The 25,660-nt window shown below is 43.7% G+C and overlaps 5 protein-coding genes across 6 annotated transcripts; 3 read left to right on the forward strand and 2 right to left on the reverse strand.

Annotated features, from left to right (window-relative positions):
* LOC8079642 (vacuolar protein sorting-associated protein 9A) lies at positions 326–3,605 on the reverse strand. 2 transcript variants are annotated; one of them, XM_002466074.2, is made up of 7 exons: positions 3,283–3,605; positions 2,979–3,126; positions 2,731–2,901; positions 2,172–2,351; positions 1,809–2,084; positions 1,116–1,486; positions 326–996 (listed from the first exon to the last, which is right to left on the reverse strand). In XM_002466074.2, exons 1-6 carry the CDS (start codon positions 3,381–3,383, stop codon positions 1,445–1,447), a joined length of 918 nt encoding a protein of 305 aa, XP_002466119.2. In that variant the 5' UTR covers positions 3,384–3,605; the 3' UTR covers positions 326–996; positions 1,116–1,444. The 2 variants fall into 2 exon arrangements, with proteins under 2 accessions (XP_002466119.2, XP_021321552.1); XM_021465877.1 differs by having other exon boundaries at positions 1,805–2,084.
* Positions 3,749–7,378, reverse strand: LOC8080168. Its single transcript, XM_002466075.2, has 8 exons — positions 7,066–7,378; positions 6,151–6,259; positions 6,008–6,075; positions 5,583–5,723; positions 5,239–5,280; positions 4,508–4,647; positions 4,284–4,397; positions 3,749–4,155 (listed from the first exon to the last, which is right to left on the reverse strand). Exons 2-8 carry the CDS (start codon positions 6,237–6,239, stop codon positions 4,027–4,029), a joined length of 723 nt encoding a protein of 240 aa, XP_002466120.1. The 5' UTR covers positions 6,240–6,259; positions 7,066–7,378; the 3' UTR covers positions 3,749–4,026.
* Positions 7,599–13,592, forward strand: LOC8080169 (prolycopene isomerase 1, chloroplastic). Its single transcript, XM_002463500.2, has 10 exons — positions 7,599–7,899; positions 8,006–8,237; positions 8,360–8,470; positions 9,042–9,095; positions 9,314–9,601; positions 10,769–10,960; positions 11,513–11,671; positions 11,774–12,010; positions 12,348–12,679; positions 13,299–13,592. Exons 1-9 carry the CDS (start codon positions 7,703–7,705, stop codon positions 12,660–12,662), a joined length of 1,785 nt encoding a protein of 594 aa, XP_002463545.1. The 5' UTR covers positions 7,599–7,702; the 3' UTR covers positions 12,663–12,679; positions 13,299–13,592.
* Positions 14,204–20,233, forward strand: LOC8079643 (shaggy-related protein kinase kappa). Its single transcript, XM_002463501.2, has 13 exons — positions 14,204–14,560; positions 14,991–15,250; positions 15,624–15,722; positions 15,812–15,871; positions 15,960–16,232; positions 17,399–17,473; positions 18,237–18,293; positions 18,485–18,625; positions 18,698–18,748; positions 18,838–18,933; positions 19,347–19,430; positions 19,533–19,635; positions 19,786–20,233. The coding sequence occupies exons 2-13, from the start codon at positions 15,098–15,100 to the stop codon at positions 19,872–19,874; spliced, it is 1,281 nt and encodes a 426-aa protein (XP_002463546.1). The 5' UTR covers positions 14,204–14,560; positions 14,991–15,097; the 3' UTR covers positions 19,875–20,233.
* On the forward strand, positions 20,754–23,306 carry LOC8079644 (prohibitin-1, mitochondrial). The gene is made up of 5 exons (XM_002463502.2): positions 20,754–21,040; positions 21,160–21,276; positions 22,009–22,179; positions 22,290–22,502; positions 22,732–23,306. Exons 1-5 carry the CDS (start codon positions 20,867–20,869, stop codon positions 22,924–22,926), a joined length of 870 nt encoding a protein of 289 aa, XP_002463547.1. The 5' UTR covers positions 20,754–20,866; the 3' UTR covers positions 22,927–23,306.

The following is a 25,660-nucleotide window of genomic DNA, read 5'->3' on the forward strand; positions in this document are numbered from 1 at the left end:
CCCAAATAACGAAATTTCACCTCGACTTAGAAGCATCAAACTTGACCATGGATATCCCTCATGCATACCACTCATCATAAAATTAGGAACACCATGATACAAATTAACTTTGTTTTCAAATAAAAACAAGTGTCTAAGCAAAAGGTTACTACATAAAAAAAACTGTCTTCACCCTTTGTTCTAAAACAAAATCATGTGTCTAACCAAAAGGGAACTACATAAAACTGCCTTCGTCATACTTTTTTTTTTTTTTTACAAAATCTTCATTAGCATAGCGTCCGATCGAGTTTGTTCAGAGCAGCACAGGACATGTCTGCACAGTTCCTCTAGTTAGTTCCCCTAGTAGTATCCATTCCCCCAACATTCAAATTAGCGTTACACTTCACACTAGTTTCACAGAGGCTCCTGCCCTGTTCTAGATAGTCTATCTTCTGTAAAGTTGGAGAACATCATTCTCCTAAGTGTACTCTGTTCTTAAGTTTAATACATTTTGTTCCTTATCAAAGTGTTACACGCTTACATTTTCCCCAACACTACAACTCTCAAACCTCAACGCTCAACATTTGGAATCAACAAACATACTCCGTTGTTTAGTATGTCGAGCTTTAGAATTTTCCCAGCCTATTGTTACTCCATCTTCATCCCTGCCTGCTCCAGTAGTGATTTTCTGGCCCTACATTCCAGGTTAGAATTCATATTGTCCATTGCAGCAAGCCCATCGACGCCAAAACTGTGAGACATCTGGTGGCAGGTCGAACACAGTTCAGAAGGCAATAACTCAGGCAATGTCATGTGCGCCAATTTTCAGTTCCTTCAGCACTGATTTCGGAAGATCCATCCGGGTGAATAAAGGGACCTCCAACCTAAGTACAAGTCATGAACTAACCATGCCCAAGCACCACAATGCTACAACTGTAGTGAACCAAGGCTATCAGGAACAAGATTAGCAAAAACAGCACTTCCCATGCGTAATGCTCAACTCACAGCTGTTGTGCCCTGCGCCAACAAAGGAACATACAAGAAAGCATCAGAACTACAGTGATATTGCAGAAAGAACTGCTCTTTAGGTCACTGATGAAAAGACAGACATCCATGCAAAGATTTTATGATCATACCTCTATTGCATTGGACTTGCTGGAGCATTAGTTACATGCATTGACTCTAAAGACCTTGTTCTTTTCCTGTTCTTTTCCTACGAGGCTGCAACTAATGGAAACAAGATTTCACTTGTTTTTACTCCACTGTACATGCACAAGAGTAATGTGGATATGGAGGCTGCTTATGATTGATACCACCAGCATCTTCACATCATCTCATGAGTCATGCACTGAATTAATGAGCTGATCCTCGTCTATGGATAACTTTCTTAAAGCTTTAGACAGCAGTGTATATCTTGTGACAACTTGCCTATACAGATCATGCATCTGCTTGACTTCCCGTGGATTCAAGCTTTCAGTTTCTGAATCCATGAAAGGGAATCTAGGACCTGTCACATGTATCACTTTAAATATTATGATTATTCAATAATATTAAGCACTGGACTGAAACCCTGAAAATTGCTTGAAACGCATAACAACCCCTTGAAGAAAAAAAAATCTACAAGAGCTAACCATTTTATTTTATTTGATAGGTAAAATGGTTCTTGGACAAAATCACAATAAAAACCACATTATGTTTTTCTTTGAACAAAAAAAACCACATTTGTTTGACGGCAAAAATGAATTGTTTTGTGAGAGAAAACTGGAATGCAAACCCATGGTCAAACAAACTTCTTCGAATAAATTGACTAATATAGTAAGCAAACCTGCCATATCAATTTCCTCCTGATTTGCCCTTGCAGATGTGGGGGGTCCCTGTGAGCTACTTGGGCTAGCAACAGATACTTGAGTAGCTAGTCTTGCCGATTCCATATGTTTCTGAAACTCGCTTCCCTCCATCGATAATGAGCTAGCATTAACATCTATTATAAACATCTTTGCTGAAATGAGGTTTGTCAGATAGTATTCAACTTCCGAAATTAGCTTTGTTTCTCTTCTAAAGAGCTGAACAAACTTCAGATTGGAGTGCAGCTGAGGAGGATTGGCCTACATCAAATTTTCAGAAGGCTTCTCAGTTGTACTCAATCAGTAAGAAGAAATAGCAAGAATAAACAGTTGCCAGGAGATGCTTGCCTTGATAGTAATATAGATAAGAATAGGAAGGAATTCATCAGCCCCAGATAATGTTCGATCATTTGACATTGATATGTTCAGAAGCAAGTTATTGATGACTTGACAACAGCTCATGATGCACAGAAGCTTCTCACGTGGTGCTTTGAAGGAATTAACCTTCTGCAACTCTTTCACTGCAAGCTAGAGTGGCATGTGCATAAAAAAGAATGGTCATAGTTAGCATGAGCTTTGGCTGTATCACTGGAATGATTTCTTTCATGGGAATTTGGATAATTTAAAATTATGGATATTACATGATTAAAACCAGCAACTTGAATACATAGTACAATGAGGACATAATTGATAACAGAAAAAATAGAGCTGAATACTTTTGACCCCCTTTTCAGTATTGAAAGCTAGCAAACATATCCAAGTATTGGGGCTTCATTTCGATCAAACATGTAATGATAATAAAGCTATTAAAATGTGGCATACACTGATTACTCCCATCCTTGCAACTTATGACAACCATCACGGACTGAAACCACATTGTGAATGCTTGAAGCTCAGAATGAATTACCAGCCACGATGCCTCGTTATGCAGGATCTTGGGTATATCCAAGTGATGAGGCTTAACAAACTGCTGCAAGAGACCAATCTTCTCTGATATCTCCATGTCGGTAACAGCATCCTCAGTGGAGGTCCCAAACGTGCGGTCGAACAATTTGGTCATGACGTACTTCTCCAGGCCCTAACGCACAAAGAAAAAAAAAACCCTCATCAGGCCAATGAAGGCGAAAAACAAGGATCAGTGGGGCAGGGCTTCACCTCGAGCGCGTGGTCGATCTCCTGGTTGGTGGCGTTGGCCCAGAGCGGATGGTCCCTGATGGCGCTCTCCATCTCCGTGAAGAAGGCCTGGACCTTGCAGCCGTCCTCCTCGGCGTTGGGCGCGTGGAAGGAGAAGGACACGAGGAAGCTGCCAGCGCCAAGCTAACCGCAGGTCAGAGAAATCCACAGGAAGCAGGTGCGTTCTACTCACTCTGCTTACATCTAACAACCAATCTAGATTGACCGATAGATTCAAGCTACGATTTTTCCGGACCACGGGGTGGGCGGGTTACAGGTGACTGACCTCTTGATGGAGCGGAAGAGGTCGGCGGCGGCGGGGCGGCGCATGCGGTCGAGGAAGTCGTAGAAGTCGGGGCGCGACGCCGTCGACGTGGGGCTCTCCATCGCTAGGCCACGCCGGCGCCCGCGCTTGCGTCGTGGTGTCCGCGTGCGCGTCGGCCGATCTGGCAGACAAGCCTACAAGGACGAGCCCGGTGCTGTGTGCTGTGCGCGGGCACCCCGGGTTGGATTCCACTTCCAGCCTGATCTATCTAGTACACACTGTTGACCCAAAACTGGAGGATCCACGCGACGATTTCTTCGCCTCGATCTCGCAAAAAAAAAAAAGTGTTGGCAGCAGCAAAGAGTTCGATCTGGCGAATTCTTGATGATGCAGAAACAAGTTGGACTCTCAACTGTCTTCCGAAAAGGAAACGACAGGGTTTCGGAAAACGACAGGGAAGAGAAGAAAGAAGGCAGCGGCAGCACTGTGACACAGAAGCAGTTTTGGGATCTTCCAATTTGACAAACTATGGGTTTCTTCCAGTACACAATCATGATCATGAACACACACGCATACATCACGCTGAATATATCTCTTTATCTTCTACAAACACATGAACAGACCAGACATCCATGATCCATCCCAGCAGAAACAACTCCAAGCACCCAATGCCCAGCTGTTCAAAGGATCGTGTTTGAGTCTTGCACAACAACTTCCTGCTTGATCAACCCCCTTGCCCTTGCTACCATCGCGAACGCCAAAGTTTCAGGGACACATTTTCCACGCAAGACGCATCACATCATCATCGATGTATGGCCGTAAATTCCACATGAGACAGTATCCCTCGAGCTCTGATGAAGGTGTTTTCAAGGACAATGCACTGACAATCTTTTCCTGTAGAAGAGAACAGCAGCCCTCGTTAATCAAGAGGGCGAAAGAAATAGAGCTGGGATGCCACGAAATGTAAAGCGCGATAGAAAATGCACATTCTGACTGGCACATGGATGTGTGGTTTAATTTACCTGCATCATGTAGTCAAGCTTCAGCATGTTGCGAACCATGACCATCACTGTAACAAATGATACATCCGTGTCCAACTGATCTGCACTTTTATCCTCCTCTTGTGTAGAAACACCCTGTCACCAATTTTCCATTTCACTTCATCATTGCAGACAGCAAGTTTATTCTCTGATGAACAGAACACTGAAAGTACTAGAAAAAGGAATATGGAAACAGAAAACTCTACCTCCATGGAGCAGCAATCAGTACTTGGCATGTTATCAAAGCACTGACTGTCTGAAACTTCCAGAGCACTTAAACTGGCTGTTAGTGTGATGCCATAGACATTCTCGACTAGAAATTCAAGCTCTTCAAGCAAAGTCTTAACTAGGAGAAAATAAAAGGAACACAAGGTCAATTAGAGCCAAAGGGTTTCACAAACATGTAAAAAGGTGATATTGTAAACCCATAGCTCCAACTTTAAAATATGAACCAAGGACAAAAATCTCAATGATGCATATATCTTGGCCAAATGTTTTCCCTCTGTCTACTAATGGAAAGATAGGCAGCCCTTCTTCCTATTCTTCAGGATGGGAGGGGGAAGGAGGGACTTGTGGCCAGACGTAGAGCCAAACAGCCATGTAAAGACCAAAACATGACAAACATAAGGCTTCAAACTCAGTAACCGGTTAACCAATAAAAATGGTATCTTGACCAAATTGATATGGTCGTTCTATGTATGCTATCATTAACAGAAAAAGGATTATGATTGTCACTTTATACATTAGTTAACGTTTCTCTGTCCAACAAGAATAAATCCCTTTGGAACGTTTGCTGCGCCAATCTGACTGCATCTGGACACTCAAGTCTATAAATTTTGCACAAGAATTGCAGCAAGGTCTTAGCACTAAAAAGTGCTTGTGAATATTGAACAGGATAAAGATAACCATACTCATATAAGATACAAAGATCAAGTACCTTTCTTTATATGATCTTTAAGTCTATCTTCGCATGAGCTTACTGGCACAAGGAAAAGAAAAGGTCAATATCAAACTGATTAAAGGGTATGGAATTATCATTAAAATTTAACAATTATGTTGTCTAGAGCTCATATTTCAACAAGAAATCCAAGAATAGCATGAGAATACATAAATTAGCTTAAAAATCACAATATGAGAGAAAACTCTACAGTCAGGAGAATGACTTCCGTTCAGGAAAAAAACATGTACATAACGAATTCAGATAATCGGGTCATATCAACCATTAGCATGTATGAATATTGAATAAAAAGGGTTGTTCACTAACAAAGATATATAACTCACGCTGATTTATGTTTGAGATGTTTTGGCAGTGAAGCCTGCAGCCAGCTTCAATATAGGACCTCATTCTGACAGTGCAGTTGGACTTGAGTATCTGATTCATGACATCCGATTCCTTAGGAATCTGCGGCCTAAGAAAATACTCTGCAATAAGATTGTTCAGTGCCTCAGCACAATACAGAAAATTAACCGGTGAACAGTACATAATACCATCACAATGTTAAAGACTAAACGGCATCATCATCATCATCATCAAAGCCTTTTAGTTCCAAGCAAGTTGGGGTAGGCTAGAGTTGAAACCCAACATGAGCCCCTAGTCACGGTTCTAAAGATTAAATGGCATCCCAGTGGATAATATAAACTGAACCTCACATGGCATATCAGTTGTGCCAACAAAAGAGGAAGGAGGGCATATCAGAGTAACTAACCAAGCGCCTCACGAAATCTTCCAAGCAATCGCTCCCCAGATTCAGCGAGCTCCTCGTACTGAGTGACCCTGTGTCACCACAGATGGAAGAATCAGCTTAGCTCAGGTTAATGCAAATTTCAGTCATGAGAGGATATGAATTACTTGGTCATGAACTCCATGAAGACACCTCGGCAACTGCTCTCATCCTCACCCGCCACCTCAGGCGGTGGCGGCGGCTGCGCGGCGAGCATAGCTGGAACCTCTCCCCTGCCTGCAATAGTGGTGGGTCCAGTATTTTGAGGTTGGGTATTAAAAGATATGAAGGGGGTTAAAAAAAGTAACAACCTAAAGTTTAGTATTTGGCATATATACTACCACACAATTATAATTGTATAATATATAGCAGATATAACACATAATATATAGCAGATGCAACTGTGAGCACAAATGGACTCACAGTGAAACTGGTGGTTGCGAGTAGCAATTCTAATCAATGTTATTGATACGATGTTGATCTCTAATTTAATCAGCTGGATTGAGTATGTATTATTCTGATGATTTCTTAAGTGCGTAGCAAATTGCATGGGTTAATCGTTAATCGTTGCTGATGGCCTTGTTCGCTTGTTCAACAAATCAAAGTTGGCCATTCTGATTATTTTCACCACTGGATGACAGACTGGCTATTGTGTCATTATGTCTCTTGCTTCAAACCATTTAAAGTAAGCGTGGAGGCGACGAGGCGTGCACCTCCAGTCCAACACTTATGCTCTGAACTAATCAGACATTCAGACCACTCGATCAAGCTCTCCACTGTCTCACGATAACAACAATAGTTGCCATCGCCATCTTGGTGATCAAGATTCAGTTTTCAGTGAACAGATGTTGGAAGTTGTGTCTGTCTCTACCCGTAGATTCCTGAGTCCAGTCTTTCTCTTCCTTTGCTCTTATCCCAATATTGAAGGGGTTTCAAAATAAATCAAATACTATTCTAACATCAGTAAATGGGAAGCCAATTGAATATTGAATTGACTCACAGTTGGTGCTGCAACTGCAATCGATCAGAGACTCAATTCAAACCTGTTCGGCTGCTCCCCTTCCGTTGTTCGCTGTTCGGTTCTGCAGCCTCCTCGGTGGGACGGTGGCTCGGTGCCGCACTGACGCGCCGACCTCGAGCCGCGGAGCCGCCGCCGCCGGCGGCCTCAGTGGGTGCGAGCGTGACGACGCCCCTGGCTGCGGCGGCGCTGCCCCTGCCGCAGACCGCTCGGCCGCTGGCCGCTGCCGGCCCGCAGGTGCGCGACGCGGCCAAGCCGAGCGGAGAGCTGCCTGTCCGCCGCCGCCTCTAACGGACCTAGGCTCTGCAGCAAGCTTCCACGGAGCTCGCCTCGACGGCGACGGCGACGGCGAGACGAGCCCAGTATAAATATTTAATGGGCCGGATCGACACTTTGGGCTGACTTTCTGAGCATATGGGCCTACAGCCCAGGTTCTCTGGGCCCATGTGGCTTTGATCCATGGTGCAGTGGCATCCGCTCCGTCCTGGTCCTGGACGAGGCAACGGCCGCCGCGAAAGGAGAATGGCCGGTGAGGTGCCACGTGTCCCCAGCCGCGGCCTCACTCGCACTACTCCCTCTCGCCTTCCCTGCTCGTCGTCTCCCACCAGTTGCCTTCGACTCGCCGGACGCCGTTGCCCTCCGCTTCTGCGACTCCGTCCGAGATGGCCGCCTCGGCATTGGCCTTCCGCGCGCTGCGGCCTCCACACGGCCGCCACGCTGCCGCCCCTTCGCCGCGCCCGCGCCCGCGTGCGTGCTCGGCAACCGCCGCTGCTCCAAGGGCGCGCTGCCGCGCGGTGGCTGCGGACGAGCGCCCCGCCGACCCCGCGTTCCCCGAGGGCCAGAACCGCGGGATTTCCGGGTACGAACCGCAACGCACAAACCCAACTGACCATTCGAATCTCAGACTTCGCCTCCTCATCGCCTCGCCGTTGTTGCGTTGGTTTGGTTGGTATGCGGTCGACCAGGGCGGTGGAGAGGCCGGAGGCGGACGTCGTTGTTATAGGCAGCGGGCTCGGCGGTCTGTGCTGCGCCGGCCTCCTGGCGAGGTACGGCCAGGACGTGCTGGTGCTCGAGAGCCATGACCGCCCGGGAGGCGCCGCGCACTCGTTCGATATCAAGGGATTCAGCTTCGATTCAGGGCCATCCTTGTTCTCTGGGTTCCAGTCCAGAGGCCCCCAGGCAAATCCACTTGCTCAGGTGCAGTTCTACGTCATTGTGCATAGCCTTTTGTCATTTTTGTAGTTGGATGGACGGAGACAGACAATGATATTGATCATGATGACAGCTTCAAACTGTTCTGCTTTGTTTGCCTGGCTCAGGTCCTTGATGCGTTAGGCCAATCAGTCCCTTGCGCGTCTTATGACTCTTGGATGGTTTATGTACCTGAAGGACAATTCCTCTCACGGATAGGACCAACTGAATTCCTCAAGGTAATATTTCTTGATTAGGCCACTCGGTACATTATACAGTCTCAAATTTATCTTGTGCATTTTCTTGATTTTCTGCAAGTTGGTTCAGTACCCATTGGCATGTTTGATTCTTGTCTAATTATTTTTTTTAGCAAAAAATATAGCAGGGGAGGCCCCCACTGTGAGATTTTATTAAATTCTTGTCTAATTAGTAACTATTGGGTATCCTCATAATCAATTTTTTGTGCATGTACTTATAATGATAATAATGAAGAAGCCAAAGAAGAGTTGTTTATGAATGATAAACAGACATGGCTCAATTTATGACCATTTCAATATTGGACAAAGGGGGTCCTTGGATGATACCTGATTACCCTGGGATGTTGTATGCTACACAGTGCATGCTTAGTTGTTGTGATCAAAAGAGGGAAAAGGGGTTTTCTGTTGCAATAGTTGGCTAAGATTTTTCTGGTGTATCCAGCACAAAGCAATGCTCTTGCATATTTAACAATGTCTGTTGTTAGCATTTTGTTTATGTTGGGATGCTCCCTCTCTTGATTGGATCCTGAGACCTGACTTGTAATCCCTGCAGGACCTTGAGATGTTTGTTGGTGTTGATGCTGTCCAGGAGTGGAAAAAACTTCTTGTGAGTTAACTTCATATTTAGATTCATGGGTTTGGTAAAGTCTTTGCTAGATGTAGATGAACACTTTGAACTAGTGAACAATGCATGGGTAATGCACTAGGTGTTATCCTCCTTGTGTGTTAGCACTCACATACACTATATCACATGAAGTTCGTAACTTAGGATGCTCTTATATTCCCTTAAAACATGTGCTAATACCATACTGAAAACAATCTCAGGATGCAGTTATTCCTATGTCTGCAGCTGCAATGGCTTTGCCTCCACTTTCCATTCGAGGCGATCTGGGCATTCTATCTACAGCTGCTGGTAGATATGCTCCTTCGTTATTGAAATCATTCATACAAATGGGACCTCAAGGAGCTCTGGGCGCTACAAAACTGCTACGTCCATTCAAAGAAATTGTTGATTCGCTGGGGCTGAAAAATCCCTTTGTTCGTAACTGGATCGATCTCCTGTGCTTTCTACTTGCTGGAGTTAAATCTGATGGTGCTCTTTCTGCAGAAATGGTAATCTAAGTTCCAACATAAAAAAACTTCCTCTTCAGTGCTTTCCTAAACTTTAGCACATGATGAAAATTGTGCATTGTAGAATGTGAGAAAATTCAATATTTGTTCCTTGCCTGTATCTGGGAATCTAAGGTTGGGTGTAACATCCCGTCCCAGGGCTTAATAGGATTAATATGATACTCATACCAACAAGTTGCAACTTCTTTTCCGGAAGCCTATCTCCAAAGAACTCTGAGGTTAAGCGTGCTTGGCTTGAGCAATTTCGGAATGGGTGACCAACTGAGAAGTTCTTCTTGGGTGCGCACGAGTGAGGATAAGGTGTGGAGAAAAAACTGATGATGTTGGTCTGTGAGGGCAGTCTATGTAACTGGTGTTGGTCTGTGAGGGTAGTCTATGTCCTAAAAAAGCTGCCAGATGTAAGCGGGCCTAGCCTCGAAGAGGTGAGACGTTACATTGAGGCATCCTCATTACTACATAAAATGATGTGCAGTGCATTTGGATTTTCCTGATATGACACTATCCAGAACTAATAGATCATATGCATGAGCATTAACTGCATTAACGAAAACTTGCACTATGAGTTTGTTTTAAAGTTTATGTCCTATCAATCGATAGATGTAATAATCTATTTCCGAATCTGTGTGACTACTACTATCAGTGCATAGATTCTGGTGGCGAGGGCCAAAGGAGATAGGGAAAACACTATCTCATATCAGGAAAATCCATATGCTGGTGTTGGCAAGAATTTATTCTTATTGGCCTTTTATGTCACCTGATTCATCTAAACTTGTGACAATTTTATCATAATATATCCGTACCTAGGATTTATGTACCAGGTTCTGTATTTCAGGACGTATAGCAAGTCACTGCCATCTGCTTCTAAGCCAAGCAAATGCAATGGTCACAGTAGTGATTGTATTTGTACTGATACTGAACTATGTACGGTGCCAGCATCCTTTTCTAGTGATGAATATCAACAACTGTTAGAATCATCAGATGGATATTGACATATTGTTGTCTGTAACGTCCATCTTTACATCTTCATATGTTCTTGGCGATCCTCCTGTCGCGAACATTCAAAATTGCTTGGATAATTTAAAATGTGCAAAGATGAGGTTTTGAGGTGTTCTTTTGATTATAGATTAGTTGTTCTAACTACACCCTCAGGTTTATATGTTTGCAGAATGGTACAAACCAGGATGCTTGCTTGAGTATCCTCTGGGTGGAACTGGAGCGATCATAGATGCCCTCGTGAGTGGTATTGAAAAATTTGGTGGCAGACTTGCTCTTCGTTCTCATGTTGAAAAGATCTTAATCGAGAATGGTCGAGCAGTTGGTGTCAAGCTACAAAGTGGACAAGTAAGCTCTAGAAGATATTTTATTGGCAGGCAAAATAAAATATTGCCCCTTCAGAACCAAAAGAAGAGAGAGAGACATGTGGGGAAATGAGTGATATGTCACGAACACAAAGCCAATAACAGCCACAACTAGCATGGCTTTGATATGTCATGTGCCTATCGTAGACAATGATTTTGTTTAATGTTTCATTTCAAATATATTTGTTTCCTTTATAGATGATAAAAGGCCTTCGATAGGAATGCACTGTGATCAATATTAATAGCCTTTTATCTACGTGAAAAGCAAATTAAGTGTTATCCTCAGTACCACATATAATAGTTAGTTTAGGCCTTTCTCCATGCCTTTAAATTAGTGGCAGACCATGTAGGCCAAGATCACAAAAAATTGCCACCATGTTGTCTTATGCAATCTGTTTTTTAGTGGCATGATTGTGCCACATGTCAGTCTAAGCCACTAGACAAACTTTTCATTCAGTGACTGCTATTATCCAACCTATGGTTTGAAGAAAGATATAGCTGTTGAAATCTTGTCGGGAATTATGTCCTTTTGCAGGTTGTCCGTGCAAAGAAAGCGGTTGTTAGCAATGCATCTATGTGGGATACTTTGGATCTCCTACCACCAAATGTTGTCCCAAAATCATATGAAGATAGAGTGAAAGCAACTCCACAATGTGAATCGTTTATGCATCTCCACCTTGGTTTTGATGCAAAGGTATGCTTCGTCCAAAGTGCTAGCAAACCATTTTAACAAAGATGCATGTTTCCTCATAGGTGATCCATCTCTTATCATAACCCTTTGGCATGACTCTATCAGAATGCTAGAGAGGACCTTGGGATCCATCACATTGTGGTTGACGATTGGAGCAAAGGAGTTGATGGTGAACAAAATGTTGTGTTGATATCTGTTCCTAGTGTTCTTAGTAAGGACCTGGCACCACCAGGAAAACACATTCTTCATGCATATACTCCAGGGACGGAACCTTTCAGTTTGTGGGAGGGATTGGACAGGAAAAGTGCAGAATATCGAAGATTGAAGGAAGAACGTTCTGAGGTACGTACATGGGCTGGCAATTTTGATTCTTTGCCACTATTACTATTAGTAGTACCTAGTAGCAAATAAATGCATAATTTAGATATATTCTTAGAAGTCTCATCTGTGCACCCTTAATGGCCCAGTTCTTAAATGCACGTGCTCATTTGCGTTGTCTAAGCAAGATCTGTTATCAAAAGAGATGGAATAGTCAAAAGAGAGAAATGCCCCCACAGTTGGCACAGAAATCATCAAAATGACTCTCGTTTTTCAAAAAGAAGACCACTATCGAGTGTCCGTAAGAAGTAATAACTTTGTTGTCTTGACTGTGACTGACATTCCCATGCAAACTTTTCAGGTGATGTGGAAAGCTGTGGAGCTTGCTCTTGGCCCAAAATTTAGCCGTGAAAGATGCGACGTGAAATTGGTCGGGACACCACTAACGCACAAGAGATTTCTCAGAAGGAATAGGGGAACCTATGGTCCAGCCATAAAAGCTGGAGAAGCCACTTTCCCTGGGCAAGCAACACCAATCCCCCAGCTCTTCTGCTGCGGTGACTCGACTTTTCCAGGGATTGGAGTGCCGGCGGTCGCGGCCAGCGGTGCAATCGTCGCGAACACGCTGGTTCCGGTGTCGCAGCATTCAGAGCTTCTTGATGCTGTTGGAATTTGAGTGGCAGATATGTCCTGGTAAGTTAGATCGAATCACTACTGATAACGCCACTGCAGTCTAGAGATATCATTCTAAACTTAGCTAATGGCCACTGAAACTGCATCAAGTACTTTATGTTGGAGCTTTTCACCGACAAAATGTATCGACCATCAAGGTTAAATTTTTTATCGCCCTCACATGCTGAGTCCAGCTAGGAGCCCCTTAGAATAATGATGTTTCTACTTGTCACGGCACAGCTCATATGAGCACTTTACAGTAGCATATGCGAACTGAATTGTTGATGTGAGGCCCATTTGACTCGGTCAATGAATGACAGTAGCATGATGAGCATGAACAGAACACCTATCCCCGGTGGACCTTTTGAGTGCCGCCCTTTTTTTTGTTAGATCATCTCCAACATATTACTTGTCCTCTATCTCCTGTTGTTAGGATGAGTAATCTACTGGGGCAACTTTAATCCCTCGTATAACAGTTTTTTGGTATTGGGGATGGCATAAGTAATGTTGGAGATACCACCACTTGTTTCCTGTTGCTATTCTTTTGGGCAAAGGCATGCGACTGTCTGTCTGTCTGTCTCTGTTTTGTGCCTCTCTCTTGCTTACCGTAGATCGCTTCATCGAGCTTCTCTGGTTGCAGGCTGATAAGTAGATACGTCTACATACACACAAACTCACAAAGATAATCAAAGATTTTCCTACGGCTGTTGGAAAGACCGCAAGAACATGGATGATGAAGACGACTGTTACAGCATAAAGTAATTGTCATTTAACCATGGTTCATTGTGTGCAGAGCAGCGTTTTGTAGTCAGAACTGAGACTGGGAAAATCAAAATATGGCATGATGTTGTACAGTACTGATTCAGATATACTTTTTTTTAAAACTCGATTCAGATAATACTTACTACGGCATGAAGCTTGTGTTACTGTGCCCCACATTGTTAAGAGAAGAGAGATGCTGCTTTCTGACAAAGTGGTCGCCTGCATGCTCCTTGACTCCTTGTATTGTTCTACCGAAAGCTCTGTGGCACATGCAGGCTTTTTGTCGACATTTTTCTGGTACGTAGAAAGAAGCATGTGCTTGTTTGTGCTAGGCCGTTGTACTACAACTGAAGTCGCAGTTAGCTGAAGTCCTTGGGCGACAGCAACAAATGCCAGCTATGCAGTTTTTTCATTGGAGGGCAGCACCTGTGCTGTGCGCAAAACTAAATCATTCTTTTTAATTTAAAAAGAAATAATAGGCCAAACCACCATCATTTAGATGCACCAGAAAAGTCCTTTTTTCCCAACTCATTTGCCTTTTTCTTCCTGAAAAATAAGTCAATATTTATAATTTTATATATGACTGCAAATTTGACGTAAAATTCCAGCACAGGATAAACTCAAGTTGCTAGTAATAAAAACAAAAGCCTTCACAATCACAGCAGTAGCACAGGTCAGTTCCCAGTCAAACTCGCATCCATCAGCCCCCGTATTTTTCACTGCCTAATTGACTGCAGCAAGCATCACCAGCCTCAGATTTGTTGGCATCTGCATCTCCCCCACCTCCTCATCAGACAGTCACTCTCCCCTGCAACTTCCATGATCTCCCCAATAAATTTCTCTGGTCCTTCCATGCCACGCCAATTCTTTTTTACCGGAAATGGAAAAGTTTGGAAGGACCCAACCCAAGACCAAGAGCTAGCAGCTGCCCTCCACTAGCTCACTTGCTCCCTCATGGCCTCCCTCGCTCCCACCACCAGCTTGCTTCAGAGTCCTGACCCCTAGCCTTCTCCTCCCTCCCCCACCACCCCACGCAAGAAAGAAACCCCAGGACGAGGCCGGAGCCGCTGCAGGAACAGTCAGACCGTGAAGAGCCCGCTGTTTGATCTGCTGCAAGAGCTCGCCGTCGATCTCTTCCAGGTTTCAGTCTGAGTTACTGGCCATGGATTCTTTGATCCGAGTCCCACCCTCAGATTTTTTTTTTTATCTGTTCTTTGGTCGCGGTTTTCGCCCAATTATCTGGAGGTATTGGATTTGGGGCGGATTGCCCCATTTATCTGAGAGGATCTTCACTCCAATTTCGCGTTTGATCTGTCACTATTTGGAGAAAGCTGCAGCTGTTCTTTCAGTCAAGGGTTTTGCTTGATCTCTGTGTGGTTCGAAACTCTGATGTTTCAACAGTAGCTAAAAAATCAGCAGCGCAGTGCTTCTTGTGTGTTCTCTGAATTGCTTGAATCACCAGGAGAAGTTTTGTTGCGTTTTTTCCCCCGCTCTATTTCTGCGATTTTACATGAAAATGATCCTGTTTTAACTTTTGTGTCATGCTGTTGTCATTCATTTAATTTACTAGGCATTGGAGTTGGCAAGTTGATCTTCCACAAAGCGATGAAACCACACACTGACCTTGGTGATCTCGATTGAGCCCTACCAGTTACCACATTGCTGGAGCCTTGAGGTATGGCATATTCTGGACAGAGGCATGGTGGTGTTGGGAGCTCCTCGAGGCCAGGGAATGGTTTCAAGGGGGCAGCCAACTCGGTGGAGTTTCTGGGTAGGGAGATGCTGGGAATGCAACTGAGGGATGCCAAGCCCGATACAGATGATGAAAGGGTAGGTTTCTTCTACTTTTTTATTGGCATATGACTGAAATTGGTGTTAATGTTTTGGTCACTTCATCACCACTTTCAGTCAAATATGTGTACATGTCCTGTCTTTTCCCTTATGTGCGGGTCCTTTAGGCTTTAATGTACCATTGCATATTAGTGGATTCAAAAAGATGTAATCGCCTGTCCTGCATATTGGCAATGTAATCTATATCCTGGAAAGGCACTGTTACATGTTATTGCTTCACGCTGTTATCACTTATACTGCCTATTCTAGAGGATGGGAAGAAACTGGTAAATAAATTCTGCACTCTGTATTGTTATGAAGAGACTTAGTTTCTTTCTTTCTTCTTCTTCTTCTTCTTCCTTTTTTTTTTCAGGAGATGGGATCAAGTTCAGATGTGACTGATAGTTCTAGTAATGAAGCTGGTCATGTAATAGCGACTACAATTCGTGGGCACAACGGCCTGCCTAAACAGGTGAGGGTAATTTTTCTTTGATTCTTGATATATATAATTGTTTGGAGGTAAAAGCTATCCAACAAATAATGATATGTGCTGTGAAACAGTCTGTCACATACATCGCTGAACATGTGGTTGGAACTGGTTCTTTTGGGGTTGTATATCAGGTAAACAACCCACCTTTCTGTTTTCTGAACTATTCTATGCCTAATTGATTGTGAAAAGCATATAACCATTTCACTATTAACTCTTTAGGCAAAATGCCGAGAAACAGGAGAAATTGTTGCCATAAAAAAGGTTCTTCAAGATAAGCGTTATAAGAACAGAGAGCTGCAAATCATGCATATGCTTGACCATCCTAACATCATCGGTCTTAAGCATTACTTCTTTTCAACAACTGAAAGGGACGAGCTTTATCTCAATCTTGTTCTTGAGTTTGTTCCAGAGACAGTAAACAGGATTGCAAGGCAGTACAACCGAATGAATCAGCGGATGCCCCTCATTTTTGTCAAACTGTACACGTACCAGGTCTGCCTTGACTAGGTGGTTTTTACTAATCATGCATGTTAAATGCTGTTTTTCCTTTAGAAATTTTTTCGCTGAGTCTTACCATTGATCTTCTTCTAGTTATGGCACTTCCTTTGCACACAATTAAAAAACATGTTTTCCTCGAAATAGTAGAAAAAAAAACATCTTAGAAGCCCTGACACACTTATTTAGCTGATTTTAAATAAGACAAGGGGATGGATTCTGGAAAATGTGGGGTACTAGTTTGGTAGTGTTGTCTAATGGTCATGTGCATGCCACATGTTCCTCAATCAACCTTATGGATCATGGATTCTGTAAGACATTATTTTGTCATGTTCATTCATTTGAAATAAACTTAAAATAATGGAGAAAATAGAGCATGGGTCCCCATGACTTCTATATTAAAATAGTCATATAGGGTCACAAATCTAGATAATATACATGTATGAGTGTGTCTGTTCCTTGAAACTAAACATGTTACTACTTTAGTGTACGTGCTGTTTTGTAGAACTAGAAGTGTGGTGACATCGGTATCTTATCTTGGCATCCATATTTATGTCTTCTCCTTCATCTAAAAGATATATATGCCTCATGTTTCCTTGAAGTCTATCTTCAACAGTAGCACTGTACTGGAAGTCTGAAACCTCTATTGAAGTTGCCTATCAATGATTCACATTGGTTGTTTCCATGAAGAATCTAAGATAAATATTATTGAGACATTTAAAGGCCCAATGGGGACAGCTTGTCAATTGTCCTGTCTTTGGATTTATGTTCTACAACTTGCTTCCTATATGTTTAGAGTGACCTGTTTGAATGATCACTTGGTTTACGCTGCATGTCCACAGCACATTTAAATGCCTTAGTTTATAGTCGACAAAGTGACTTTAATCCACTCTTCAAGGACTAGTACTGGCCGTTTATTGTATGACTTACAATTAGTGCAGGCACGATCATTTTCATGGCTCAAATCTTCTTTTGATTCATCTTTATTTTGTCTTTTATGACAGTGAGAATGTTTGTTTTGTTTTAATATGATTCTGTTTGCTCCATACAGCTGTTGGGGTCAAACAATTTCCATCTGCCTTTACTTACCTTTTAGCGTCATATCCAATTGCAGATTTCTGCTGTGCATTAATTTATCTAATTTGTCCTAAATCTATTTGCAGATATGTCGAGCGCTTGCTTATATACATAACTGCATTGGCATATGCCACCGTGATATCAAACCGCAGAATGTTCTTGTGAGATATGAACCTCTTTCTTTTGTATAATGAATATGTTGTTTTGCATGTATCATTCACATTTGGATGTTTTGTTGTTGGGATGGTATGGTAACACCATAAAATGGCAATTGGTTTGTACAAGTGGGACTGAATGTTTAGATCATGTGTAGCTCGATGTCATAATTATCGGTCAGTTCCACCAACATCTATGGCGCTTGCAGTTTGAAATTGGAAACGTTAATCCACTTGTGCATTATTAGTTTCATATATAGATGCTATCCCATGTGCATCATTTTATTGCTAGGTTGCACATATCATATTTTATACCCAGTATATGCTGTGCCTTCTCTTTTGGAACATTTCGTCATCATTTATCCATGCTCCCAGTTCCACAGATGTCAATTGCTTCTGTACATTGCACTAGTGCGTAATGCTAAACTAATTTAATGAGCCTCAGAAGGGAGAATGGAGATCAATGCAACTAGATAGCTTGTTAACCCACCATGACTCCATAACCGCATAGATTAGAGATTGTTCGAGGAAGCAGGAGAAACTAAAACTCAAATAATTATACATACACTGACATTTGTAGAGTACATACAAGGTTTCCATAATTGCCTTGTTTTTCTGCATGTCTAAAGGGCTTTATTAATCTTTTCTCCTTTAAATGCTGAGGTAGCTACTGTTTTGCTACTTGACCTTTTCTTTACCTCAGGAATAGTAGATTACTAGATTATATATGTATGATGACTGACACATTTTGCTAATATTTCTACTCTAGGTTAACCCACATACACACCAACTCAAAATTTGCGATTTTGGAAGTGCTAAAGTATTGGTGAGTTATCTTTTAATTTTGGCAACTGGTAAATCCATAAATGCACAAGAATGTTATATATCAACACACACTACTTTACTTGGAAGAGTAAACAAATACACAGTTCCACACCACATGCAGGTGGCCTACCTAGATATGGTACTTTTTATTGAGACATAAATCTCCATTGTGGCATTTTTGCAAATATTCAGGTCAGAGGAGAGCCAAACATCTCCTACATATGCTCAAGGTATTACCGAGCACCAGAGCTCATATTTGGGGCAACGGAATATACTACTGCTATTGATTTGTGGTCAGCAGGCTGTGTCATGGCAGAGCTGCTTCTAGGACAGGTTTGGCATGTTCAGTTTCCCTCCCTCTGCTGCTTACCTTTTTGCTTCTTCTGATAGCATTCATCCATGTAGCCTCTGTTTCCTGGAGAAAGTGGAGTCGACCAACTAGTTGAGATCATCAAGGTGATTTTCTTATGTTATCCATATCTCCACTGTTTTGCTACCTTCTTTTGCACCATGACATATTGAGGCATAGCATCTGCATTTTGCAGGTTTTGGGTACTCCAACAAGGGAAGAGATCAAGTGCATGAACCCAAACTACACGGAGTTCAAGTTCCCACAAATTAAAGCTCATCCGTGGCACAAGGTAATTAATATACATGGAGATAATGTAGCTCTGTATCATCACAGTGATGTTTAGCTGGAATTAAGTGACATACAAAATGGATGCTTGATATGCATGAACGGACACATTTATGCAGCTTAGTGCATACCTTTGGAGCATGGATATTTCAGATATGTACATTATATGACTGTTGTGCTTTTAAATGTGAAATTTGCTGGAAAATTTTGATGTTTAAAATTCAAATAAACTGTTGTCGTTTACCATTACTGTTTTTGAACGGAACTGGAGGGGCTTCCGCCCCTACAGCTCGTTTACCATTACTGTTGAAGTCAGGCATGCAATCAATCTCCACACCACATACGCGCAGGCACAAAACTGAATGATCATATTTGTCTCGTGATTCCTGTGTCATCTCAAGGTTCTCTTATATCCAGGTTTTTCAAAGAAGGCTTCCGCCTGAAGCAGTGGATCTTGTTAGCAGGTTTCTACAGTACTCACCAAATCTACGGTGCACTGCTGTAAGGCCCCAATGCCCCATACACTTTTACATTCTTGCCACTAAGTATGTTTGATGATTCCTTGTGCAATTTCATTCTTCTAACTGATAAGCAATTCTTCAGTTGGAAGCCTGTATGCACCCTTTCTTTGATGAGCTGAGAGACCCAAACACTCGTCTACCGAATGGTCGGCCTCTGCCGCCTCTCTTCAACTTCAGATCTCAAGGTAGCGTAATTGTACTGAAACATCAGTGTTGTTTTTCTGTCAAGTAGTTAATCTTTTGTTCCCTTAACATGGGCATACTTCAGAAGTTAAACCTAGCTGCTTCAAATTCTGTTATCAGCTAAATTGATCAGATGTTTGCAATCCTGACAGAGCTGAAAGGTGTTCCCCTAGAAGTCGTCGAACGCCTTGTCCCAGAGCACTCAAGAAGGCAGAGTTTGTTCATGGCGCTACGGACCTAGTTTTCGCCGGTCTTTTTGCCCCCTTTCCCCCCTGCTGTTTGCCACCCTCAGGGAAGCTTGTAAAGCTGTAGCTTCTCCTTTCCTTCGTCCTCCCCTTTCTTTCTTCAGAGCTTTGTGTGGATGAGATCCTTGAGATACACTGCTAGAGCTGTGCTCCAAGTGTGCTATGTAGATTGCTGCCTTTGAGTTTGAGGTTGGAGAGTTCGGTTGCAGTGTTGTGAGAGGCTTGTGAAGGGTGTTTTTTTTCTTTTTGTCTAATTTTCCGTGCTTCTCTGGCTTGGATTGTTCCTTAAATTGTTTTGAACTGGCTTCAAGATTTGGGTATGTGAAGGCTGTGTGTAGTCAAAGTAGTTGGATCATACTAACAGCATCCTGCTGTTAAATGAATGAAGTTGTTTGTTGTAAAAAAAAAGTAGTTGGATCATGACTTGTTGAGAGAGACATTATTCCATGAGAGTGAGCGATTCATTGGATGATGATGAAGCCATCCAGGAAAGAGGCTGCCATTCTGCCAACTAGACAGCTATTAGTAGTGTTTTGTTTTACCCAAATTACTGCCAAATCCAGTGCCTTCCTATTATGCAATGCGGTCATTACGGTTCAAAATCCCCTAAAATCAGATGAATTTCTCACAACGCAACCTCTCTGAGGAGAAATAAATATATTTAGAAAATTTCGGTGAATTTCCTCACGAGAAAAGTAAAAATTATCGACTTTGCACTCAAGAAAGCAACGCTGAAACCATCTTCTTGCACAGCAAGACAAACCAGCAGCATCCTTTCGTGCAGCGGAGGAAAGAACCCCGGCCCCGTGACCTTCTCGACCGTCCGATCAAAGATCCAACGCCCACGATGCCCCCAGCCCGCTCCACTTAAGCCACGCGCCTCCCCTCCCCTTCGTCTTCCACCTCCGTCTCCACCTCCACCTGTACGCCTCCGCCGTCTCCGACCCCAACTACTCAAAACCCTAGCTAAACCTCCTTCTCCGGCGAGATGGACGGCCTCAAGGGAGCCAAGTTGCCGAGCGCCCCGAAGGGCGGGAGCGCGCTCGTGAAGTTGGCGGTGCTCGGCGGCGCGGGTCTCTACGCCGCCCTCAACAGCTTCTACAACGTCGAGGGCGGCCACCGCGCCATCGTCTTCAACCGCCTCGAGGGTATCAAGGACAAGGTGAGGCCACCTCGCCGCGCCTCCCTCGGTCGCGGCCGCGCTGTGGCGGCGCGATGTGTGTAGTGTGGTTTTGACTGGGTGGGTTCCCGTCCTGATTTGCATTTCGTTCTCCGCCGCAGGTGTACCCCGAAGGAACTCACCTGATGATCCCGTGGATCGAGAGGCCGATCATCTACGACGTCCGCGCCCGACCCAACCTCGTCGAGAGCACCTCCGGAAGCCGCGACCTCCAGATGGTGAGTTTCCTTCTCGATTCCCATTCACTGTCACTAAGTTTGTGGTGAATGTGCTGCTTGATGTGCGTGCATGAGTAGGCACTTACTTTTTGGACCAAGACGGGACTTCTGGTTGCAATAGTTGAGATGAAGTTGACTGCAGGTTGTAGTTATCTCTGATGGTTCTGAACTGATTGCTGCCCCTTGATATGTGCATATAGATTTAATGGCTAATTTGGCAGTATCAACTTTGAACCCTGTTCTGCTGCACTCATAGCAGCTCTTATAACGTGCCCCTTGGTATTTGTCGTGGATAGTAAGATGTAGCCCATTGACTGCCAGTAACTGAATTGTTCATTTCAACTTGTACATTGTTGAGGGTGTCTTTGATTTTAGGAAGCAATTGAATAAATGTGATATAAGGTCTTGTTTTGGCTCTTTACATAACCATTACAAAGCACATGATAGTTTGTGCAAGTTTCCTGAACTTTTCAGAGCCCTTTATAGCTTTTAATATCAGGAACTTTAATATTGCAAGTGAGTCCAGCTTCGGCTCATCATATTCGTTGTCATCATCATTTAAAAAGTTCTGCTCATGTTTTGTTGTATTATGAGATATACTGTCCATGTGGGTTGTCTTCATGTGTATGTACTTGCAATTTTCTTGTTTTTTTTTCACTTCTGCTGGAAAAGTAGATCAGCACTGTCATTATTTTATGTACTTGATTTTGATTGAGTTTGTAACTTGGGCAGGTGAGAATTGGTCTTCGTGTCCTTACTCGGCCCATGCCAGATCAGCTACCTAAAATCTACAGGAACCTGGGGGAGAACTTCAATGAGAGAGTTCTGCCTTCAATCATTCATGAAACACTCAAAGCTGTGGTTGCTCAATACAATGCCAGTCAGCTGATTACACAGAGAGAGGTACCATTTCATGTGTTTAGACATGTTCCCTAGATAGTAACTGTGTTGCCATGATTATTATGAGATTAGGATATGTTAACAATTCATTCATGCATTCTATTCCAATGCAGGCCGTGAGCAGGGAGATTAGGAAGATCCTGACTGAGAGGGCCAACAACTTCAATATTGCTCTGGATGATGTGTCCATCACAAGCCTCAGCTTTGGAAAAGAGTTTACTCATGCTATTGAAGCCAAACAGGTTGCTGCACAAGAAGCTGAGCGTGCCAAGTTCATTGTTGAGAAGGCCGAGCAGGACAAGCGCAGTGCAGTTATCAGGGCACAGGTTAGTGGCTACACTTTCTGGTATAAGCATGTCCTTGGTCTGACTTGTAATATGTAAAGATTACTGGAAATAGAAATATAACAACTCCAGTCTACTTCTTTCGTGATGTTAGATATGCCTGTAGTTTTCTCATGCTGAAAGTGTATTGACAATGCTCTTTCTGTCTCTGTATGTACCATTGCATTATTCCCTTTTTACCTTGACTCTGAATCACTGTCTGTTGTGACAGGGTGAGGCTAAGAGTGCAGAGCTGATTGGTCAAGCCATTGCCAACAACCCCGCTTTCCTGGCTCTGAGACAGATTGAAGCAGCCAGGGAGATCTCCCACACCATAGCGGCCTCAAGCAACAAGGTGTTCCTTGATTCCAGGGACCTTTTGCTTGGGCTCCAGCAGTTGAATGTGGGGGGCAAACAAAAGAAGTGAAGTGATCGTCCAGCCCAGTCCCACACTACCGTGGAAGAGAGTAGTTTAAGATACAGAATGGTTTCAGTCGATGGTTTTATCTGCAGGTGAACAAAATCGCCCCATGTTACAGTCAACCTTTTTTTGCTGTATCTAGCATTTTTCTGTGGGAATCACTGGAAGGAGGGCCAATGCGATGATTTACTTGTGCGCTGCTGCGTTAGTTTCTGTGTATTACCCTATGTTTCTTTCTGCAAACATATATGCATCATAGGCTGTATGTTTCATTCTGGAAGGCACATATGTACTCTTCATCAGGTTAGAGACATGAATCCATAAAGCTGGCTGATGAGGTCAAGCTCATCGACATGGTTTGAAAGTTAATCATGTCGCGCCTGAAAGTTTGAGTGTTTGACGGCCTGTTGGATAAAGAGTGTAAACTCGTAGCTCCAACTTTTCGCACTAACAATCGCTAACAATCGTCGGACGGACATTTTTGTTTTGACACGAGATCAACCATTTCCGTTAAGCAAACGGAAATACATGTGCTCAGAATCAGAAATTTAGACCGGAAAAGAGAGCGAGCCTAAAAGAGTGCTAACATGGTAGGGCCATACTCATGGTTTATACTCAATGCAGGTTTCATGGTTCAGTTTTCAACATATCCGTATTTTAGAAGTGTAGAAGAGTTTTATTTTTATGAAATTTTTTCTACTTCCATAAAACTTTTATCGTCTCTTTCTTCATTAATACAGTGACATTAATATATTTAATGTCCATAAAACGCTAGTGAAACTCTATTGAGACTGGTCTAAGCTTCCAATAGCTTAGATGCTCTGCCTCACAGATCCTCACTTGAAAGACATAACAGGGTCATAGCTAGGAAACTATTTATTACAACCTCATGACAGGGTTTAAAACCTTCCAACAGAACCATGACTGATCACACCACACGTTTAGTTAATTCTCATGGTCTTAATCATCCTTGAGGTATTCAAGTCCCTCTTCCAACCTCTTGGTGAGTTTCCTGAACTTCCAAGTCTGAAGAGATAGTAGTTGCTTCCAGCATGTCCGCCGTATATAAACCTGCCTAGAATTTCATCGATGCTCAAGCAAAGCACATAAGCCTAGTCTCAACGTATAGTAGTTTCATGGCACAGTTACCAAAACTAGTTTTAACCGAGCCACATGAGTTTTCTAGGGATGAAACTCCTTTCTCATCTGATAAAACTCCTTCGTTTAATGACTCTGTCAACTCAGCAATTTTGCTTACGTAGCACCCTATTTAATATGCATGACACTCTTATAAAATATACATTGAGACTAGCCTAACGTCAGACTGGGATTTGTAAAGTTTTATTTTGAAAACACACTTTTTTGTTTTTTTCTTTTTTTTCGAAAACGTGCATCGCACATACCAGAATCTTTGTTACATTCCAGCGTTTCTTTTGGCGAAATGGCTAAGGAGACGCTGGACACACATATACACACAAAGCGCGGGCTCTAACGGCGGAGCGTCAGAGGTTGTACTAGATAAGCAACTAAATTACGCTACTGAGCAAACTTTAGACGTCGAAGTAAGGCTGAAGCAAAGTCGCCAGCGCCCGGAACCCAACATATAGCAGGCACGTCTCGTGGTCGGGGAAACCTGGGTGTGAGGAGTAAGAAAATCGACACGGTATCACTTTTGTTTGTATTTAATAAATATTGTCTAATCATTAAAAGATTCATCTCGTCAATTCCGATCAAACTATGTAATTAGTTTTTATTTTCGTTTATATTTAATACTTCATGCATGCGTCTAAAGATTCGATGTGACGAAGAATCTGAAAAATTTTGTAAATTTTTTTATGAACTAAACAAGGCCTTAATACGGTGCCGGTGACAAGTAACGCCGACATGATCGATACCTGCCTCCCTGGACCCACACCACCGGCGGATGAAAGCTAATTACATGATGAGTTGAGATGCGCTAACACAATCTCTGAGTGGCGTAAAGCCTGTTGTTCACTGAAGCCAAAGGAGCACACGGACCCGGCGCGCCCTGAGCCGCCCGACAACAGCGACGCCCTCATCTCAGCCTGTACAAGGAGCACCGCGGCACGTTCCGCTTCACCACAGGAATCACGTCAAAAGGCTGTCATCCTCTCGCCGGCCGGCACGCATCGTCGACGTACGTTGCTGTGGGCGATGTCGGAGATGATGCGCAACGCAAGCCGCCGGTGCTAGCTGAGGAAGGCGCAGGACGACGACGTGAGGGCTGCGGCGGGCGCGGGCGGCAAGCCGTGCGTGGAGCCCGACGACGTGTGGCCAGGTGAACGAGACGCTGCGGCTGCACCTGCCTGCCGGCGGGAGACGATACGGGACGTCTCACTTCAGGGCCGGGTGCGCGGGTACAACGTGCCGGCCAAAACGCGGGTGTTGTGGTGACCCGACCCGGTGAGCTGGGCGGCCGCCGATCCGATCCAGGCGTTCCACCCCGGCCGGAGCGGTTCGACGTCGACGACGGCAGCGCGCAATTTGAGCCGGTGTCGGCTCCCGCTCCCGCTCCAGCCAGTGCTCGGAACGCCCCGAGAGCCAGGCGAGTAGAGCACTGGCTGGAGAGCCCGAGCGGCGATGACTGTGTTCATGCATGGTGACACCGGCACCGGCACTGGAAGGTCGGCGCCCTTGCTTGCTTGGGGCATGGAATGGCGGTAGCGGTGGCGGGGCGCCATTCTAGAACCAACGGGATCGGAGGCCACGTTCGAGGATA

This window comes from Sorghum bicolor, chromosome 1 (assembly GCF_000003195.3).
Source record: "Sorghum bicolor cultivar BTx623 chromosome 1, Sorghum_bicolor_NCBIv3, whole genome shotgun sequence".
Taxonomy (NCBI): Eukaryota; Viridiplantae; Streptophyta; class Magnoliopsida; order Poales; family Poaceae; genus Sorghum; species Sorghum bicolor.

Coding starts and splice junctions, on each gene's coding strand:
- LOC8079642 (XM_021465877.1), bottom strand. CDS start 3,383: ATGGAGAGCCCCACGTCGACGGCGTCGCGCCCCGACTTCTACGACTTC. Junction 2,085..2,171: donor TTATCTATATTACTATCAAG/GCAAGCATCTCC, acceptor AATTTGATGTAG/GCCAATCCTCCTCAGCTGCA. Junction 1,487..1,804: donor GGAGGAAATTGATATGGCAG/GTTTGCTTACTA, acceptor TACATGTGACAG/GTCCTAGATTCCCTTTCATG.
- LOC8080168 (XM_002466075.2), bottom strand. CDS start 6,239: ATGCTCGCCGCGCAGCCGCCGCCACCGCCTGAGGTGGCGGGTGAGGAT. Junction 5,724..6,007: donor AAGATTTCGTGAGGCGCTTG/GTTAGTTACTCT, acceptor ATCTTATTGCAG/AGTATTTTCTTAGGCCGCAG. Junction 4,648..5,238: donor TAAAGATCATATAAAGAAAG/GTACTTGATCTT, acceptor ATTTTCTCCTAG/TTAAGACTTTGCTTGAAGAG.
- LOC8080169 (XM_002463500.2), top strand. CDS start 7,703: ATGGCCGCCTCGGCATTGGCCTTCCGCGCGCTGCGGCCTCCACACGGC. Junction 8,238..8,359: donor AGGCAAATCCACTTGCTCAG/GTGCAGTTCTAC, acceptor TGCCTGGCTCAG/GTCCTTGATGCGTTAGGCCA. Junction 9,602..10,768: donor GTGCTCTTTCTGCAGAAATG/GTAATCTAAGTT, acceptor CTACACCCTCAG/GTTTATATGTTTGCAGAATG.
- LOC8079643 (XM_002463501.2), top strand. CDS start 15,098: ATGGCATATTCTGGACAGAGGCATGGTGGTGTTGGGAGCTCCTCGAGG. Junction 17,474..18,236: donor TCAAACCGCAGAATGTTCTT/GTGAGATATGAA, acceptor TTTCTACTCTAG/GTTAACCCACATACACACCA. Junction 18,294..18,484: donor TTGGAAGTGCTAAAGTATTG/GTGAGTTATCTT, acceptor GCAAATATTCAG/GTCAGAGGAGAGCCAAACAT.
- LOC8079644 (XM_002463502.2), top strand. CDS start 20,867: ATGGACGGCCTCAAGGGAGCCAAGTTGCCGAGCGCCCCGAAGGGCGGG. Junction 21,041..21,159: donor TCGAGGGTATCAAGGACAAG/GTGAGGCCACCT, acceptor TCTCCGCCGCAG/GTGTACCCCGAAGGAACTCA. Junction 22,503..22,731: donor GTGCAGTTATCAGGGCACAG/GTTAGTGGCTAC, acceptor CTGTTGTGACAG/GGTGAGGCTAAGAGTGCAGA.